This window comes from Channa argus, chromosome 6 (assembly GCF_033026475.1).
Source record: "Channa argus isolate prfri chromosome 6, Channa argus male v1.0, whole genome shotgun sequence".
Classification (NCBI taxonomy): domain Eukaryota; kingdom Metazoa; phylum Chordata; class Actinopteri; order Anabantiformes; family Channidae; genus Channa; species Channa argus.
In genome coordinates, this window is record NC_090202.1 from 29,427,507 (window position 1) to 29,445,978 (window position 18,472).

The 18,472-nt window shown below is 40.3% G+C and overlaps 1 protein-coding gene across 3 annotated transcripts; it reads right to left on the reverse strand.

The window, feature by feature from the left end:
• Positions 1-260: 260 nt before the first annotated feature.
• On the reverse strand, positions 261-18,414 carry LOC137128383 (sodium/potassium-transporting ATPase subunit beta-3-like). Of its 3 annotated transcripts, XM_067506285.1 has the most exons (7): positions 18,020-18,409; positions 11,285-11,413; positions 10,408-10,506; positions 10,034-10,221; positions 8,712-8,762; positions 8,426-8,512; positions 261-1,398 (listed from the first exon to the last, which is right to left on the reverse strand). In XM_067506285.1, exons 1-7 carry the CDS (start codon positions 18,285-18,287, stop codon positions 1,231-1,233), a joined length of 990 nt encoding a protein of 329 aa, XP_067362386.1. In that variant the 5' UTR covers positions 18,288-18,409; the 3' UTR covers positions 261-1,230. The 3 variants fall into 3 exon arrangements, with proteins under 3 accessions (XP_067362386.1, XP_067362388.1, XP_067362387.1); XM_067506287.1 differs by lacking the exon at positions 10,034-10,221 and having other exon boundaries at positions 8,712-8,776; positions 18,020-18,414; XM_067506286.1 differs by lacking the exon at positions 8,426-8,512 and having other exon boundaries at positions 18,020-18,412.
• Between the last annotated feature and the right edge of the window lie 58 nt (positions 18,415-18,472).

Consider the following 18,472-nt stretch of genomic DNA (forward strand, 5'->3'; position numbering starts at 1 on the left):
ACTGACTTAATCTGGTGTTGTCTACATGGACCAAAGAAACACTGCCTAATCAGCACATCAGGCCTTTGAGAAGTTCTGCAAAAGGCCTGGGAGAAAAATCACTTCAGCAAATCTGCAAAAACTCATTAGTAGAATATCACTGATTTTTCAGGCAGTCACTGGTGCAAAGGGCAGCTTTTTGATGAAAATAATGTTTAAAATGCAAATTTGATTTAAGCATTATTCTGTGGTCAAATATGCTTAAAATAAACATTTTGTGATCTATTTACAACAATTTTATTGAATAAAACCAACAAAAAATTTGCAAAATAACATACATTTTTAGGTAAACGATCTGCACTTGTATAGCACTTATTTCTACCTATTGGCACTCAAAGCACTTTACACTGCTTGTCATTCACAGATTCACACTCACAATCACACACACTCACACGCTGATGATGGGTGCTGCTATGCAGCTGGCCAACGCTCATCAGGAGCCAATATGTTGTTCAGTGTCTTGCTCAGGGACACTTCAACATGTGACCGGAGGAGCCAGAGATTGAACCAAATACTTTGGGATTGTTGGTAGAGGTAGGTGTTTCCAAACGTGGTAATGTAACTAAAACATTTAAGATTTTGCTTATGGAAACGTTCACAATTACAACAAATATAAAAATTATCACATCTTTAGAACAAGTTTATAAAAATCTTCAGTGGAGTAATTATTGATGAGTTTGATCTAAACTACAAAACAAATTTCAGTGTTTTAATCTACTGGGAACTCAATATTGTTACATTACATTTTCACACAGTTTAAAACAACACATCAATGATGGCTCACATGCTTCCTCAGACCTGATCTGCTCCTACAGTCCAAACAAAAAGAACCAGAGTTGCTTTGGTCCCTGTTTGTTCTACTAAGGACCAGATCTGAACCACAGAGTAAAACATCGAGACCAATGTTAATGCTAACTGGAACCAGGTCTGAAACAGGATCAGGTATGAACTAGGATCAAAGTTCAGGTCTGAACCAGGATTAGGGTTTAGGCTTGGAAGTCTGTAAGGTTCTGGCAGTGTTACCACATGTGTTTATCAGTGGCCCAGATCTGGTTTCCTCATTAGTCTGAACAAGATGAACAACATTCAGACATCCAGGATTAAATCAGGTCTAGAGTAAATTGTCCTGAACAAAATTTTATTTTCAATGTAAACTGAGGGTGTCTTTACCATGGCAACTAGCAAGACCGGTTACTCAGATATTTTTATCCGGAAAGTAACACGACCCTGAAACTTGTCACGCTCATCGTCGTTCCTCAGGTTGGAACCCTCAAGTTTACACTCAACCACCTGCTCGATGTTAAAGTCATCTTTCGTTAACAGCAACTTGACGGCGACCAGAGGCTGCACGTAGTCAGGCTGCAGACACACAGAGAGACAAAGGGTTATTGTTGAGAAACATGCCTACAATAACCGGTAAAGGGCAACTAACGGCACGCTACTACCTGTAACTTAGAGAAGCCTGCAATCATTGACATCCCCAAAACAAATCCTAATTTAGACCCACCACCCATTTTATCAGATAAGTAATAAAAAGCCACTATACCTGTCAGAATCTGCCTCTTGGACTTTTTTTTGTTAGGATTCATGTTTTTGACTTAGTCTTGTTCCCAAGTTTCTTCCACCCTGGCTTAACCACTCTCACACACACACACCAGAACTCTGTTTGTCCGCAAATCTTCATTCTTTCAGCTCAGTCTCCTCCTTTACTCACTTTCCTTCTGTTGCCTCTGACCATACCTATGCCCTGCCAGGACCATAAATACTCACTTTTTTCAGTCATTGCTAGATCCTTGTCAATACCATAGTCTGCCATGTTTCTTTATCGTATCCATGCTTAGCTTTTATAGTTGTTTATGTTTAGCTTTAGCCATGTTTGTTTGGGTTTTTTTGCTCATAGAAATTACACCCAGACATTTGTTCTGGGCAAATGTATGCCACCTGGTTCAAAATTAAAACAGAGGTGAAAGCTTCAATAAAACATGGGGAAGATTATGGAAGGAACTGTCTGGTCTTCTTGGATTGTGCATCAAAGAAGACAGAAGCCTCAACATTTAATTATACAGGAAACACATAGATCAGTATTTACTCTTTGATTCCTACCACCCATTGGAGCAACGACTAGGAGTAATAACGACCCTACATCACTGGGCTGTGAATGTGCCTACAGCTATAGCAGCTCAGGTAGTGCTTTGTTCACAAAATACATGTGTACAAATACATACAAATCAGTGTACTGTAGACACAGCAAACCCCTGTTTTATTTTTTTAAGCAAGAGTATTATTATTGTTGGAATTAATGATGTCACTTTTACATCTATCATTCTGGGAATTACCCCACCTAAGAACTACTGGCATCTCTTACTGTTACGATTTAGTACTAAGGCGGAACGAAGTGACACGACAGGTAATGGAAAATACTGAGTAACAAACAGAGACACCACACATCTAATGAACCCTCAAACAAAAACGCAAACCCACTAGACCTAAACTACAGGGAAACCAAACTAACACTCGGGAAAGGGGATAAATGAACAGAAACACACCAAACGTCAGACCAAAAGATGCTGGGAAACAGAGTCTGATTCACAGGAGTCAGGATTGCTTGGGTCAGGTAAATCACGCGTTCGGGATGTAGGCTGGGAGAGAGATGCAGATCTGGCAGGGAACTGTGGGAAAAACTGGACCTAAATAGTGAGGGGAACAACAATGAGGGATAACAACAGGCCGGCATCTAAGGCATGAGCCCTCCAGGGGTCGAAGGCAGGAGCAGAGTCAGGTGCAGGGCAGATATCAGCCGACCTGAAGGCAAGAGGGGGCTCAGAACCAGGACAGATGCGGGCCGACCCTGAAGCAAGAGCAGGATCAGGAACAGAATAGGTGGCGGCGCTGGCCTGCCTAAAGACAGGAACAACAACATGATCAGAATCAGGTCCAGGACAAACGACGACCAACCTGGAGAGAGGAACAGGATCAGAACCGGCGGCGACGTCAGCCTCCCTGAAGACAGGCACAGGAACAGAATCAGAACTGGCGGCAACGTCGACCGACCCAGAGACAGGAACTGGATGAAAAGGAACTGGACGAACAGGAACTGGACGAGCGGCAGCTAAAGTGGCCTTGTGTGGCCCTGTGTTGATATCTGTGTACCAGCAAAAACTGTCCCAAACAATAAGCTATGAGTCACCAAAGACATTAAAGTAATCCTTAATGAGAAGAATGAAGCGTTAAGGTCAGGTGACAGGGAAGCAATGACTGAGTTCCAGAGACTGCAGTCAGTCAAGATAAAAGAGGGGAAGGAGGGTTACAGGTGGAAACTGGAACAGAGGTTCCAATAGAAGGATACCAGAGCAGCCTGGAATGGCATGAAGAGCATCACTGGATAAAAGCAGCCAGAGGACAGAGGTGAGTGTAGATAGAGCTAATGTTTTTAACACCTTTTTCAGGAGATTTGATTTGCCTCATATTCACCCCCCAAGGAGTTTAACCACAGGTGCCCACATCTCGCCCCAGCATGACTCATCTGGGGTAATGAACATCTCATCAGAGCAGGTTAGGAGGGAGCTATCCAGGCTTTGCCCCACAAAGGCTGCAGGTAGTGATGGAGTCAGCCGAAGGGTACTGAAAGCCTGTGCCCCACAGTTTGGTGGCATCCTTCAGCACATCTTTAACCTTAGCCTACAGCTGGAGAGGGTGCCTGTGAGTTGGAAAACCTCGTGCCTGGTACCAGTACCGAAAGTGGCCCATCCCACTGTTCCCAGTGACAACAGACCTGTGGCTCTAACCTCCCACATCATAAAATTGTTGGAGAGACTGGTCCTGGACTTCCTCCAGCCTCTGGTGAAACCATCTCTGGACTGCCCCAGTTTACTTATCAGCCTCACCTCGGGTAGAGGATGCCCTCATCAACCTGCTATACCACATCTACATCCATCTGGTCAAGCCTGCCACTTCTCTTAACCTTGTCATTTGTGGAGAGTTGCCATCAGAAGTCCAACCCAGGCCAGTCTTTTCCAGGCCAGTCTTTTTTGTGTAAGGCTTTTTGTCACCTGCTGTTGACTACAACACTGTAAAGTGCTTTCAATAAAATCGCTATATTAGCAGATGCTGTTCTCCCCTACACTGCATGATTTCATCTGTCCTTCAATTTTTTTATGCTTTCACATTTGTGATAAACCCATTAGCCCTGGGGTGCTTTATATTTCTTGAAGGCTTATATTCAGTGGATGTTGAGGCATGAAAGATGTTAGAGGATTGCAAGTGATTTCTAGTTCTTGTGCAAAGAAATCAGCAAATTCCTTGACATTAGGATATTCTTATGTTTGTCCCAACTGCTTTGTGACATGATTGATCCCAGCTAGGCATTACCCATTAAGTGGGTTTTGAACAGGCTGTTGATTCCCATCACAATCATTTAACAGTTGAACACCTTGGTGTATGACATTGCATTTCTGCAGGCTGTCAGAAAAACACTTTGTCTTAGTTTAATTGATTCCCTCAATCCAGTTTTTGACTGGAAATGCTCTCTGTCAAACACCGTGCAAAGTCTTGAATTTTCTGCTTTGGCATTGTACTCCTCTTGTCCCACTTCACTCATGTGTACTTTCACATCCATTAAAAATGTGCATTATGAGAGCTCCTTTGCACACTGTCTTACTAAGCTCTCTGTTGTTTTCTGGTCCAGTAAAACTTGGAGTTTTGCCAAACTTACAGGGAATAGCTCTAATTCTCGGGAATGATTTGGCAGGGGGGAGAGTTTTTCTGACTCCCAAGGTTGTTGAAAACCCCGCTGCAGACCCGCTGCTGTCAGTTTGCCCGCTGTGTTGCCTGCTTGTGCTGTTACACGCTCACAGATGCGCAAGTTTGATGATGTGACCGGATTTTTCTGATGCCGCCTTGTTTGTCGTGGATCTTAAAAAAATAGAGCCACACTTAGATAGCTGTGAAAAGCCTGTAACTGCCAACTTACTGCCTACTGCTGCTAATCTGTCTTTTGCTGTTGACAAAACCAAGCCTATCCACGCGCAACAGACCGACCCATCTCTGGCTACCTGTGTATCCTCTGTCACCAGCTCTAGTCCCTGTGCGTATAACTTTGAAAATGGTGTGTTAATGGGTTATTGGCATCCTCCTCTGACTGGTGATTTCAGTTCAGCAGATTGTTGTGCCAGCAAAATTTCGTTCTCAGGTACTCGGCTTTGCCCATGATAGCGTTTCGGGTCATTTAGGGATAAGGAAAACTTATCAACGCATTCTGCATTATTTCTTTTGGCCAGGCTTAAAAGCCGATGTTGCCAGGTTCTGCTGCACCTACCATGTCTGTCAGCTTTGTGGAAAACCAAATCAGGTTATTCCTCCCGCTCCACTGCATCCTAATCCAGTAATAGGAGAAAAATTTGAACACAAAATCCTCCAGGAAAAGAATGGGATGAGGGATTACCGTTCCTTCTCCTTGCCACACGTGAAAGTGTGCAGGAGTCCACTGGTTTTAGCCCTGCAGATTTAGTGTTTGGTCACACTGTGCGTGGTCCTCTGAGAGTATTGAAAGAAAGTTTTTTTGTCAGAAGTTACAACCCCTACTAGAAATTATGTGAGCTCATTTCGAGAGTGACTGCACAAAGCCTGTGACTTTGCACACATGTCTCTCTCTGCGTCGCAGACTCAGATGAAAAAGAAATTTGACAGAAAGCCAGTAAAGAGAAATTTCCAACCTGGAGAGCAGGTCTTAGCACTACTTCCAATACCTGGTTCTGCCTTGCAGGCCAAATTTTGTGGCCCTTATGTTGTGGAAAGTAAAATAAGTGACACAGACTATGTTTTGTGCACCCCGGATAGGAAATGAAAATCTCATGTGTCTCACATAAATATGTTAAAGCCTTACTTCGCTCGTAAAGCTGCTGCTGGTTCGTCCTTCATCGCGTCCTCTCCCTCCCAGTATTGTCCCCAGAGTGACCACTTCTGCCTCAGTGGCAATGAACCCTGCTCCCGTCTCCAAAATTCAGAGATTCAAGAGGATTTAGAAACCCATTTGTGCCACTTACACAAGTCCACTAGGAGCGTTGTTATGCAGCTGATTAAAAATAATCCTACCCTTTTTTTTCAGATACGCAATCCCGCACAAGCCTTCTCTCTCATGACATTGATGTCGCTGACCATTTGCCAATCAAGCAGCATGCTTACCGTGTAAACCCGACAAAGCGTGCTCTGCTCCAGCAGGAAGTTATCTACTTGTTGGAGAATGGTTTAGCTGTCCCTAGTTCCAGTGCATGGACTTCCCCATGTCTGCTTGTGCCCAAACCCCATGTTTCTTTACTGGTTTTGGGAGGGTAAATGCAATAACCAAACCAGACTCGTATCCTCTGCCCAGAATCCAAGATTGTGTGGACCGCATTGGTTTTGCTAAGTTTGTTACGAAGCTGGACCTGTTGAAAGGATATTGGCAAGTTCCTTTAACTCCACGTGCTTCTGAAACTTCTGCTTTCGTCACCCCCGATAGTTTCTTACAGTACACAGTCATGCCATTTGGTCTTAGAAATGCACCTGCTACGTTTCAGCGCTTGATGCACCTTGTCCTTGCTGATGTTAACCACTGTGAGGTATACCTAGATGATATTGTGGCATATTCAAGTACATGGCCTGAGCACATGGAAACATTAAAAACAATATTTGCACGGCTAACGGAAGCTTCTTTTACCTTGAATCTGTGACTTTGGTAGAGCCACAGTGACATATTTAGGGAAGGTAGTGGGCCAAGGTCAGGTGTGTGTGCTTACTGCAAAAATCCAAACTATCTTGGATTACCCTATAACTACAACCAGACGTGAACTCCGCCGGTTCCTGGGCATGGCTGGGTACTATAGAGGATTCTGCAGAAACTTGATGATATTGTTGCTCCCCTCACCAGTCTCACTAGTATTACCAGACCTTTTGTCTGGTCTTCTTTGTGTGAAAATGCTTTTCATTTGGTCAAGGCTCTCCTGTACAGCACACCTGTTTTAGCAGCACCTAATTTTGCCTGCCCCTTTAAACTGGAGGTAGATGCCTGTGCCAGTGGTGCCAGTTCAGTACTGCTGGAAGAGGATGGGCAGGGGGTTGATCATCCCATCTGTTACTTCTCCAAGAAATTCAACCAACACTAGTTAAAATAGAGCACAATTGAAAAGGAAGCCCTCTCATTACTTTTGGCCCTCCAACACTTTGAGGTTTATGTTGGCTCCAGCTCATAACCAGTTAATGTATTTACTGATCACAATCCTCTTGTGTTCTTAGGAGGAATGCAAACTAATTAGACTTTAATGAGGTGGTCCTTGCTTGTGCAAGATTTTAATCTCGAAATCCATCACAAAAAAGGAACAGAAAATGTTGTTGCTGATGTTTTGTCACGTGTGTCGACCTGTTCCTAATTATCAGACATTTTAGATGGGGTGTCTGTTTTTTTAGGGAGGGGGGTGTTACGGCCCTTGCCGTAAGTGTTGTTGTTTTTTTTTGTTGTTCTTATAGGTGCCCTGCCTGATTGGCCGGATTGGGGGGCAGTACCGGAAGCTGATTGGTCCATCCTACACTTCCTGCAGTTTGAAAAGTATGGTTCCCAACAGCCAGTGGGGTTTTTTTTCTGGCAGCAGCACCTGTTCTCTGTTTGTGGCCTCCAAAACCTTGTATAGCATTTTTGAATTGTTAGGCTTTGTGCCATGGTTTCGTATAGGTATTGTAAATATTGTCAATAGTATTGAATCTGTAGGGGTGAACTGCCATTTTCTTTTGATTGTTTTCTTTTGTTTTCACATTAGGGTAAGGGTTAGCGACTGTCTTTTTGTTTGTTTCTTTCTAGAGGCTAGCTAGCACTTTCTATGGGAAATAGCTTATTTGGTTTATTATTTTGGCCTTGGTTCACCCTGAGTTATAATGTCATGTTTTGTTTGACATTTTCTTTTCATACAGATAAATGTTGAAGGTTTAATTTGTTTCTTTCTCTCTTGTACCTCAGCTGACAGAGTGAACACTACAAAAATGTAAATAAAAGAACATATAAAGTTTGAAATATGCATCACACTGCACTTCTTAAAGTCCAGTGAACAGGCACAAACACTACCATAACAAGAAAATAATATTTTAATTGCTGAAACAATATAAAAACTATCATATTGTCCATGCATAGTTATATTAACTACATTGTTCACAAACATAAAAACAATTACTAGGTGCGACTCTTGAATCGTGCAGTTTTGGGACTGTGTCTTTTCTTTGCATCCATAATGTCTATTATATACCCCTAGCAGTCATGTGACCCATACTTTTAATTATTTTTAAGGACTGTATGAACACTTCTCAAATATATTAATGTTACACCAGATAAGTGAATAATACTATCCACACAGTATTTACTCACATGAAGATTCTTTCCATAGTATGGGAAAAACATTTTATCCAGGCGACCTTCAGATGGGAAGTACTGCATCTGTAATGGACTGTCTCTCTTCCATAAAGAGAGAGAGGAAGAAACATAATAACAATAATGGGGATGCAGATTCAAACTCTGCACTATAAGCATCCAGCTTAGCATTAAATATGAACTATATCTGCTGCTGATTAATGTCAGACACATGTATGTCTGCTTTAAGTTTGTTGGTGATACATCTTGACTGTGCATTATGATAAGAATGTGTTTTTGTTACCTTGGCTGTGCAGTTGATGTAAGGATCTCCTCGAGGTTTCAGTCCAATCACCTGCAGAAAAGACACTGCTACTTATTTATTATTTTTATTTAATGTATTAGGATAAAAAGTACAATTATGGAAGCTGGGAACAGCCATGGATGCTGTTTTTGTTTTATACCCTTATCTTGGGATAACAGGAACTCATTATGTCCAGGTAAAAATTTAGTTTGCTTGTGATGATGAGAAATATTAAAATCCAAATTATGTTTCAGCTTCTGTAGATCCAATTTGATGCCTTGTCTTAAAATAAAATATGATTTGGTTTGATATGATTCAACAGTAAATTTTATGCAATTTGATGTTCCGCATGACTGTGTTAATATTTTTCTATAGTGGTTAAATTATTAGACTACTTACATAAAGCACTCCCCTGATCGTCCCTTCTCTGTCCCACATCCCTGTGGTGCTGAAAGAGCAACTATATGGGTATTTACAAGTGCATTGTTTTTTTATTCTGACATTCTTGTAAACTTATGGAACACATCCATCTAGTTCATATGCTGCCCCTCAAAGCCTGTGGACAGAACTAATTTCATGCAAACATCGATATGTTGAGAGAATGCCATGCTGATAGAGCACTGAACTTACACATGACCATCCACTGTGTGCATCGATTAAATTGTGTGCAAATGATGCCAGTCTCCTAAAAAGATACCACACACCTCAATACACATACATTTATTAATTCTGTGCCTCCAGACCCTTAAATCTTTGCAATTTTGACAGTGTGATTTTACATGAGTTATCTTATAACTTAACTACTAAATTAAAACACCACAAACATGCTGAAAATCAAAGCCTATATTTACTGGTAAACCATAGCACATCACATTTTATTGCACAAACTTTAATGGATGAGGCATTAGATATGATCTACAGAAGCCGACACAGTCACTTGGATTTTGCTAAATTGTCTTATCACAAAAAAAAACATTTTTTTTCGTGATAAGAGTTTTATTATATCAAGATAATGACAGAAATTATCACGTTATAATGTTTTTCTGAGATAACAATATAATTATCCCATTATCATGAGACATAAAAAAGGATAACAGGATCCATGGCCATTTTTGGCTTTCGTAGACAATGATAATTATTGTTCTTCACCTCTTAGTTTTCATTAAAATTATATAAAAATATTCACTTTCAATTTGATCAAACATAAACAACAGAGGAAATCAAATGATTCTTCAGGCATGTGCTGGACACAATAAGAGATTAAAGCTGAATTAATCATTAACCTAAAAATATCCTAAACAAAATGAAAAGTGTTCACTAACCCGGTTCATCTTGACAATGATGCAGGGCTTTCCCTCTGCAAATCCAAAGCTGCTGTCAGGCAGACCGGAGCACTGATGCAGTGTGCTACGTTTAAACTGACAAACTTTCTTTACCATCTCATTGTCCTGCTCTGTGTATTCTCCCACCATACACAACTCATTATGCTCCTGAATGCTGTCATTATACTCTGAAATTAAAACAACATAGCAACAGTGAGGAGAGACATCCTCACACAAACCTGGAATTTTATTATGGAGATTTCCCATTAGAAGAGAATCATCCAGCAATGATTCACTAGAACAACATAAGTATATACATATTTTACTAATGATAACTATAAAGCTTTACCCTTTTTGCATGTTTTTTTACTCACGCTGCAGTAGCTCATGCAATTGTTGTATGTACAGATTGTACTTTGTCGCATCACTGCGGTTGAATGAGATTTCCGCTGCACGAGGACGAATTACCAAACCTGCAAAAACACAAATTAAACAATAATTAATCACTGAAAGATATATTTTATTTTTTACATAAAACGTGTGTCCACTGTGCTCACACGTTACAAGCAGGTGTCCTAGATGCATCAACACTTGACCAACAACAGGTGCCTCTTTATTGTGTTAACACATCATCAGCAGGTATCCTTATACTTGTATTCTTTATACTTACATGGAACATAAAGAGGATTAGAATGAAATAATATGTGTAGTTATTTACACGGGTAGGCTTAAATTAAACTTTGGCTTCAGCCAATCATCATATATTAAAGCACTGACTGTAAATTTTACAAAGATGCAATGAAACATGATAAATGTTTGTTCACTTGTAAAGATAATAATAATAATAATAATAATTAATTTTATTTATAAAGCACTTTACATTTGTCAAAAATCTCAACGTGTTACAGAAGCAAGAATAAAACATAAAATACATGTAAAACATAGAACATATAAAACATAAAATAACATAACATAAAAAGTAATGATCACTTAGAAATGCTTTTCTGAACAGAAAAGTCATTAACTGTTAACAGTCCACAGTCTGTTGTGCCCTCAGGTTCTCAGGCAGAGAGTTCCAGAGCCGTGGAGCAGCTGCTGAGAAAGCTCAATCCAGTGGTATTCAAATCGAGGAATTCCAGTGGTATTGGTAGTCGCTACTAAATTTCTGGTATCATAATATTCGTAGTTCACTTCTGACTAGCAGGTATCCTAAATGTGTTCAAAAGGTCAAAAATGAAAAAGTAAACTCACCTGGGTTGGCCACTCGGTCTTGATGTTGGGGAACATTTTCGTCTAGGGTCTGTAACATCACCCACATTGTGAGAGAAAACATTCCTGCCAGAAACCCATAGAAGACGAGGTAGAAGAGAAGTATGAGACCTGCAAGAGACAATTCAAAATTACTTTAAACACACCAGAAACAGTGTAACTCTACTTAAACAGGAAACAAACATAATTTTGCAGGTAACCCATGCTGTTTTTATTATGTAATCTTAGTCTTAGTTTCAGGAACAAATATTTTGTCCAATCAGATCAGACACCCCGCCCCCCCCCTCCCGTGCCCCCCATTTGTCAGAATTAATATATTTTCACATTTTAAACAAACATCTGGTTAATCCTTCACATCTTCAGTCTCTGATGTATCTATACCAATTTTATTTATCTTAATTTGAAGGTAAAAGTACTTTATTTCTGAAACTACAGTTGGGTGCTAAAGTTTGTATCATCCTATTTTGAAATGGCAGAGTAAAACAAAGAATTACTTATATACATTTACATTATTTAATGAACATTCAGCTAGTACAAATTTTCCTTTATCAGAAACTGGTTACAGTTAATTTTTAATTACCAAGGGGATGCAAACTTTTGGGATAACAAATTTATTTTACGATAACTTTTTCATACACTCCTTGACTATTTGTGTTACTTCTGATGATAAAAGAACATTTATCCTAGCTGAACTTCCACACATACATTATCTTTTGCTAATCCAGAGTCGGGTTTTGATGGCAGCAGGTTTTTAAGGCTTTCCAGATGTCCTAGCAATGGTTTCCTCTGGTGGGATTCAAAGACATTCCTAGGTCAGATGTGTGTGTGTGTGTGTGTATATATATATATTCAGCTGATTTCTTGTGACTTGCCTTACTCTTTGTAGGTACTTGGTAGTAGCTGCTTTCCTTGTGGCCTCTGAACTGGCTGAGGGGGTTCAGGCCTTTGCAGAGCAGCAGCAGAGACAGAGTATCTCCTTGGTATATGTCACACTTGATGTTGACATGTGCAATTATTGGTCAGTAGTTGGGTGGGACTGTTCCCTTCTGGGGGTCATTCAGGATAAGGACTATGCGGCCTTCAGTTAACCATTCAGGGTGGGTTAAATCAACTAGTAGCCTGTTCATTTGTGTCACCAGGTGCTCATGTTGTGGATTAGCTTCAGGTCCACTGCACTTGCATTAAGCTCGTCTGTTGTTTTTGGGAATGGAACACAATCTCCAATTGTGAGGGTGATGATGATATCTCCCCCCTGACCTGTGGTCCTGGTTCCCCCTTGCCATAGCATTTGTGTTGTACCTCATCGATCTCTAGTTGTAATAGCAGTATTTCTTGCAGATATTAGAACACTGAGCTAATAGTTTTTCTGTGTTAGTCTAGATGTTGGGTTTTGAAGTATCCCTAGATCCCACATCCTCTGCATGTAACCCCTCTTGCCAGGGTTTCTTATGTAGTACCATTCCAATATATATATCCCGAACATGGTCTGGGTCTAACCCTAACCCAACTGGAGGCACCCAGGAGGCATTCTTATTAGATGATCAGACCACCATAACTGGCCCTTTCATTGTACCATATTCCAGGAGAGAACCATACCCTTGGAGGCTTGGAGGTGTTGATCCCTATCCCAGCTGCTTCACGCTCAGTGGCAGCCCATCCCACTGCATGCTACAAGTTTGTGGAAGTTCACAGTCTGATGGGGTCAAAAATACATCATCTGCAAGAAGCAGTGAAGAGTTTCTAAGGTCCCCAAACCGAACAGTCGCCTAGAAATCCTCACATTCCTTAAATGCAGAATACGGTCTAATTTTCTCTCTGTTACATTACAATAATAATCTTTATTTAATATGTAGGTTATTATATAGAAGTTTATGTCAATACAATCAAAGTAAGATTTGATTGCCAAATCAAATGGCAGCCAAATGATTATTTGGAACGAATCTGAGTCATAGGAAGAACAATTGTGGTTGTGGGGGGGCTCTGAAAAACTGTTAATTGAACTGATAATCAGTTCATTTTGTAGTTTTAAGAACCAAGTGGCATGTTTTTTATTTGTAATTAGGTTTCCAACCCCACTATAATTGAGACAATAAAAACCTTGTAGATCAATTTATTTTGTATTTTTGTATGTTTTCAGTTCAGTATATCTCCCAGCACTCTTAAAGCTTATGTTATGAGAATTAAAAAAAAAACTTTTCTACTGTTAATTAGTTTAAATATACAACGTTGTGTTTTATTTAGGGCTACAAAAATTTAATAATTAAATATTCCATTTAGTTAAAAATGTGTTTTTTAACATTATATATTTATTTAAGTCTCACATAATTTTAATCTGTTTTATTTTTTTTTTTCTAACAGTGTTGTCCATTAAAATAACAAAAAGGACTAATGACAAATTGGTGAGTAAACGTGCCATGTTATTATCTCAGGTTCAGGGTTAAATTTGCATTCCCATACACTATAAGAGGATTCAAGACCTGTCACAATGATGCAGTGATTTTTATAGCGTTTCATCCAGATGCATGTCGGACATTTTTAGATTTAAAAACTGACATTTGGATGCAGCCATTTGTGGGAGGAAACTGTCTGTTGAGACAACTTCAGAAGAACGAAATCCCTCAGGTCCAGGCTGTTAGTGAGACAGAAGCTAAAAATAAACACACATAAATATCTGCAGCTCTGCTGCTGCAGATAGAATGTGCTGAGTGTGTGTATGCATGTGTGTGTGTGTATAGGTGTCCATTTCATTTCCCAGTTTCTGCCAAGACCAGATTTTAAAGGAAGAGTGAGACATACACACATTTATTTTCTTAATTTCTTTATTTCTGGACCTACATCAGCTGTGTGTGTTCACATTTCTGCAGGTGATCTCTAACTAATTGATTAACTAATTGAAATAAAATTAACTAATTGAAATAGAAATTAACTAATAGAAATTTAATAAAATGTAAACAGCCACTTTTAATGCAAAGGTTCTGTTTAGTGAAAACTTGACTTGCTTGAAGTTTTTGAAGAGGTTTCATCTGAAAGGATTCATCAGTTCTAACTGATTTTCTCACTGCCCTAAAAAGGCAGGTGTATAAATTATGGAGTGATATTGTTAACACTTCAGTGGTCACTTGAGCTTTTGTCCCATCGATAAAAATCATTTGTGTTAAATGAGTCAAAGTGTTAAGAGCAGTTAAACCACCTATTGAGGGATGTCAGGACTGTCAGGGCAGTCAGGCCTTAGATATGCTTGTTCTCGATGCATATGCATAGACGAGAGCAGCGTCATCAGAATTATTGTTTAGAGACTTCCTTGAGAACTTTGTGTATGTCTGGAGCTTTTGTCTCTTAGTGTTTTTATTGTATTTTTTGTTTTTATTCTATAATTTATGGATTGTCATGTATTGTTGTGTCTATTTTGAGCTGCTCCGAGGACGTTTCTGTAGTAGGATTACTACAGTTTTTGAAATTAATTTAATTTAAACCACAAGGAGTTATATCTAATCATCCCTGACTATCAATGAAATTTCTTCCTTGGAGAACTTCTGCTTTTCCATAGCATAAAAAGAAGCTGTAGCAACATTGCAATAGGTTAATGTTCAAGTCATGGCAAACAAAACAGTAATGACACCATAAATAGCAGATAGGTGGATACAGCTGGTTGTGGACAAGTTAAATCTGTTATTCTCAAAATATCTACTATCGTGTTTTTGATTTGCACCTGCTGCAGAGACCAGGCAGTCCGGATTGGGAACATCACCTCCAACACCACCATACTGAGTACTGGGAACGGCTCCTTCATGGAGATCGTCAAGAATACCAAATTCCTAAGTGTTCACCTAGGAGAACCTCACCTGGTCCCTCAACATCAGCGCCATCAACAAGAAAGCCCAGCAGGGTCTCTACTTCCTGAAAAAGCTGAGGAAGGCCCAATTCCCGACACCACATACTATAGTGTTCTACAGAGGGTCTGTCGAGAGCAGCTGTATCACTACCTGGTTTGGGAACTGCACCATAACAGATTGCAAGACCCTACAGCGGATAGTGAGGACAGCTGGGAAGCTCATCGGGGTCTCTCTTCCCTCCATCATGGACATTTACAACACATACTGCATCCAAAAAGCCACCAATATTGTGGCTGACCACACACACCCCTCACACACACTCTTCACCCTCCTGCCGTCTGGGAAAAGGTAACGACACAGGTACTGACACACGTGCACACACACATGTGCACACAAACTCACTGTGTACTGTGCTGTATATGGCTGAAATGACACGAAAAACCCACTTGACTTTACTTGTTGGTCTTTTCTTTTCGCTCTCCACTTTCCACTCACCCCAACCGGTCAAGGCAGATGGCCACCCACCCTGAGCCTGGTTCTTCTGAAGGTTTCTTCTGTTAAGGGGAGTTTTTCCTCTCCACTGTTGCTTAGGACTTGCTCAAGAGGGAATTGTTGGGTTCTCTCTATACATCTTTATAATCTTGACTTTATTCTATAAAGTGCCCTGAGATGACTTTGTTGTGAATTGGCGCTATATAAATAAAGTTCAAATGATTTGAATTAGCTCAATAATAAAAATTACATGAGAAACATGGTGGGCTCTCTGTACGTTTGAGCGTTTTAAGCATGGAAACCTGAAAAAGTCCTATTGGTTGATATCTTATTGGTTGATAAGTTATTTCTCAGAAATAATTATGATATATACTGTCGATTGCAAACTTAGCACCCCCTTTTAAAATTGAAATGAAAGGTAAATCAACATAAAATTTTATAAAGTATTAGCTAGACCTTCATTAGCAAAAGTAACAAAAATCATCAAAGTATAAAAAGAAAGTTGTAATACAATAATGATAATGATATCATTCCAAAGGTTTGCACCTCCCTTTATAACCTCCCTCTGCATTTATAACCCCCTCCAACCTCTCTGGGTTCCCTCTGAGCAGCATTTCTATTCCTTCAGGTGTAATTTTAGCCCATTCTTCATTGCACAATTGTTCCATGTCTATCAGAATGTTTGGTTGTCTGCCATGTACAGCCTGCCTCAAATCTATAAAAAATCTATAGCTTAAAAGACCATTTTGTTACTACTGATGATGAAGAAATATTTTAGTATAGCTGATTGTGCATTAAAGATAATGTTGATACAAAAAACATTCTTTGCTTTAGTATTTTTTTCCATTTCAATACAAAGAGATGCTAATTTTTCATTTAACTGTAATATACTGGTAATTATATCACATATCACATTGCACTCCCATTCAGAGGTCAACCTGCTGTATTTTTAACCTCCTGGAGAAACATTAAAGAGGCTACTGATAATCCAGATCCTCGTTACCTGCACAGAACCTGTCCATCACCCATCAACACTGTGTGCTTCATGAATGTTCCTGGATCTTTCATCTAGAGGATGTTGGACTGTCAATAGCATTTCGCTAGTAGTTTCTAGACTATGCCCAATGCTGTGTTGCTTTTATATGATTCCTACCAGTGGGTGGTCTGAAATTTCAGAGAAGATCATGTTGCCAGGGTAATAGCTGCTTAGAACATGGTGGCTACTTGTTGGAGACCACTTCAACTCCTCACCATCAGACATTGGACTATGTACTTCTCCGACACTGAAAACCTGACCACTGTCTATCTGCATGGATCTGCAGACAGAACCTGTTAGCACTCAGGGCCACTGTTTGGACTAGATGTAGTTTTGGGTGTATTTTTCTTTTAGTCTTACGCAGGGGACTCAGCAGGTTTCTTACCTCATCAGTCACATAAACCCTACTTCTTCAGTACACCTGTCGCTCCCTCCTTAAGTCAACCTGTTCATACTGATCCAGGTGTGACTTCTATGTCTTCCTTTTGCCAGATTCTGAATGTTCTGGATCTGCCCCTCCATTGGGAAGCACCTGAACAGCCAAATTGGACACCTGTCAGCATAAAGGAGTATTGGTTCTTTTTTTGGATCTGGATCCTACTGTCACTCATGCTGAATGCAGATCCTACATGGAAACTGGAAAAAACTCATGCACTAGTGAACCTGATGCTAAGATATTTTGATATTTTTAACCTTCCCATTAAGGGCAGGGAAACCTCCCAACCTTAAAGGAAAAATCCACTGATTTCCAGCAGTGAACCAGGACCTAAGAATGGGGTGCTAGCTCTCCTTTGTTGTCCCAGATTGCATTGCTCCTGGTCTACTAAAACCAATGGAAATACGTCACTGTTTTTATGTCTGAGCTTTAGGGTCTATGGATGTAGCATTGGCAACCTGAGCTGATCAGGTCCTCAGCTTGGCTCTGGTCCTCGTGATCCCAAGTCTGGACTTTCTGGACTCCTCCATCCCCAGGATGTACTGAATCTGGGCTAATCTGGTGCTAATCAGCTGACAGCTCTTTTCTTGACCTCAGGTGCTATTAGTTAAACATCTTGCTCTTCTTCATATTAATTATTGTTCTAACTCAATATTAGAAAATTTAATAAAATGATTAAAATATAGATTTTAATCTTTTAATCTCTCTCTCTCCCTCTTTCTCTCTCTCTCTCTGTATATATATATATATATATATATATATATATATATATAATTTGTGTGCGTGTGTGTATACATATGTGTGTATGTATGTATATGTGTGGTACAAAGATACATTAATATAGGCTCACAAGACCGACAGAGACTCGCGGGTCTGAGTCTCTGCGGACTCACCGCCAGTCTCCAGGCCGACTGTCTTACCCCAGCTGCTGGCGCTCCGGCCCAGGAACTCTCCGGTCGCCGGGTTGTAAATAAAATCCTTCCATGTTTCCTTCCTCTGTTCCATTTCCTCTTTCTTTCCTTCCTTCTTTTTCTTCTGTTTCATTTCCTCGTTTTTATTCTCATTCTCCTCCGCCTTCACCTCCTCCTTCGTCTCCTCCTTCCCCCCGTCTCTTTGCTCCTGGTTTTCCAGCTCCTGTTTCGGCTCCTGGTTCTGCTGCTGGCTCTGATCCTGTGGGCTGGACGGCATGCTGGCGAGTCGTACACAGGTCCGGGCTAATCAACACTGAACAGCGTTAAACCTATCAGTGCACGTCTGTGGCAACACGCGCACACGCACACGCCTACAAACGCAGACTGCTGCAGAACGAAGCGCATGCGCATTATAGAGCCTCAGGACGGGAGGCCTCGGGGTGTGATGGTGGTGGAGAGCTG

Bases quoted from the DNA above. Each gene is read 5' to 3' on its own strand.
- LOC137128383 (XM_067506285.1), bottom strand. From the start codon at position 18,287: ATGCCGTCCAGCCCACAGGATCAGAGCCAGCAGCAGAACCAGGAGCCG. The intron at 11,414-18,019 runs GTAAGACAGTCG...TGTCTCTTGCAG, and splicing joins CCGGAGCGCCAGCAGCTGGG to GTCTCATACTTCTCTTCTAC. The intron at 8,763-10,033 runs GTTAGTGAACAC...TCTTTTCTGCAG, and splicing joins TCATTGTCAAGATGAACCGG to GTGATTGGACTGAAACCTCG.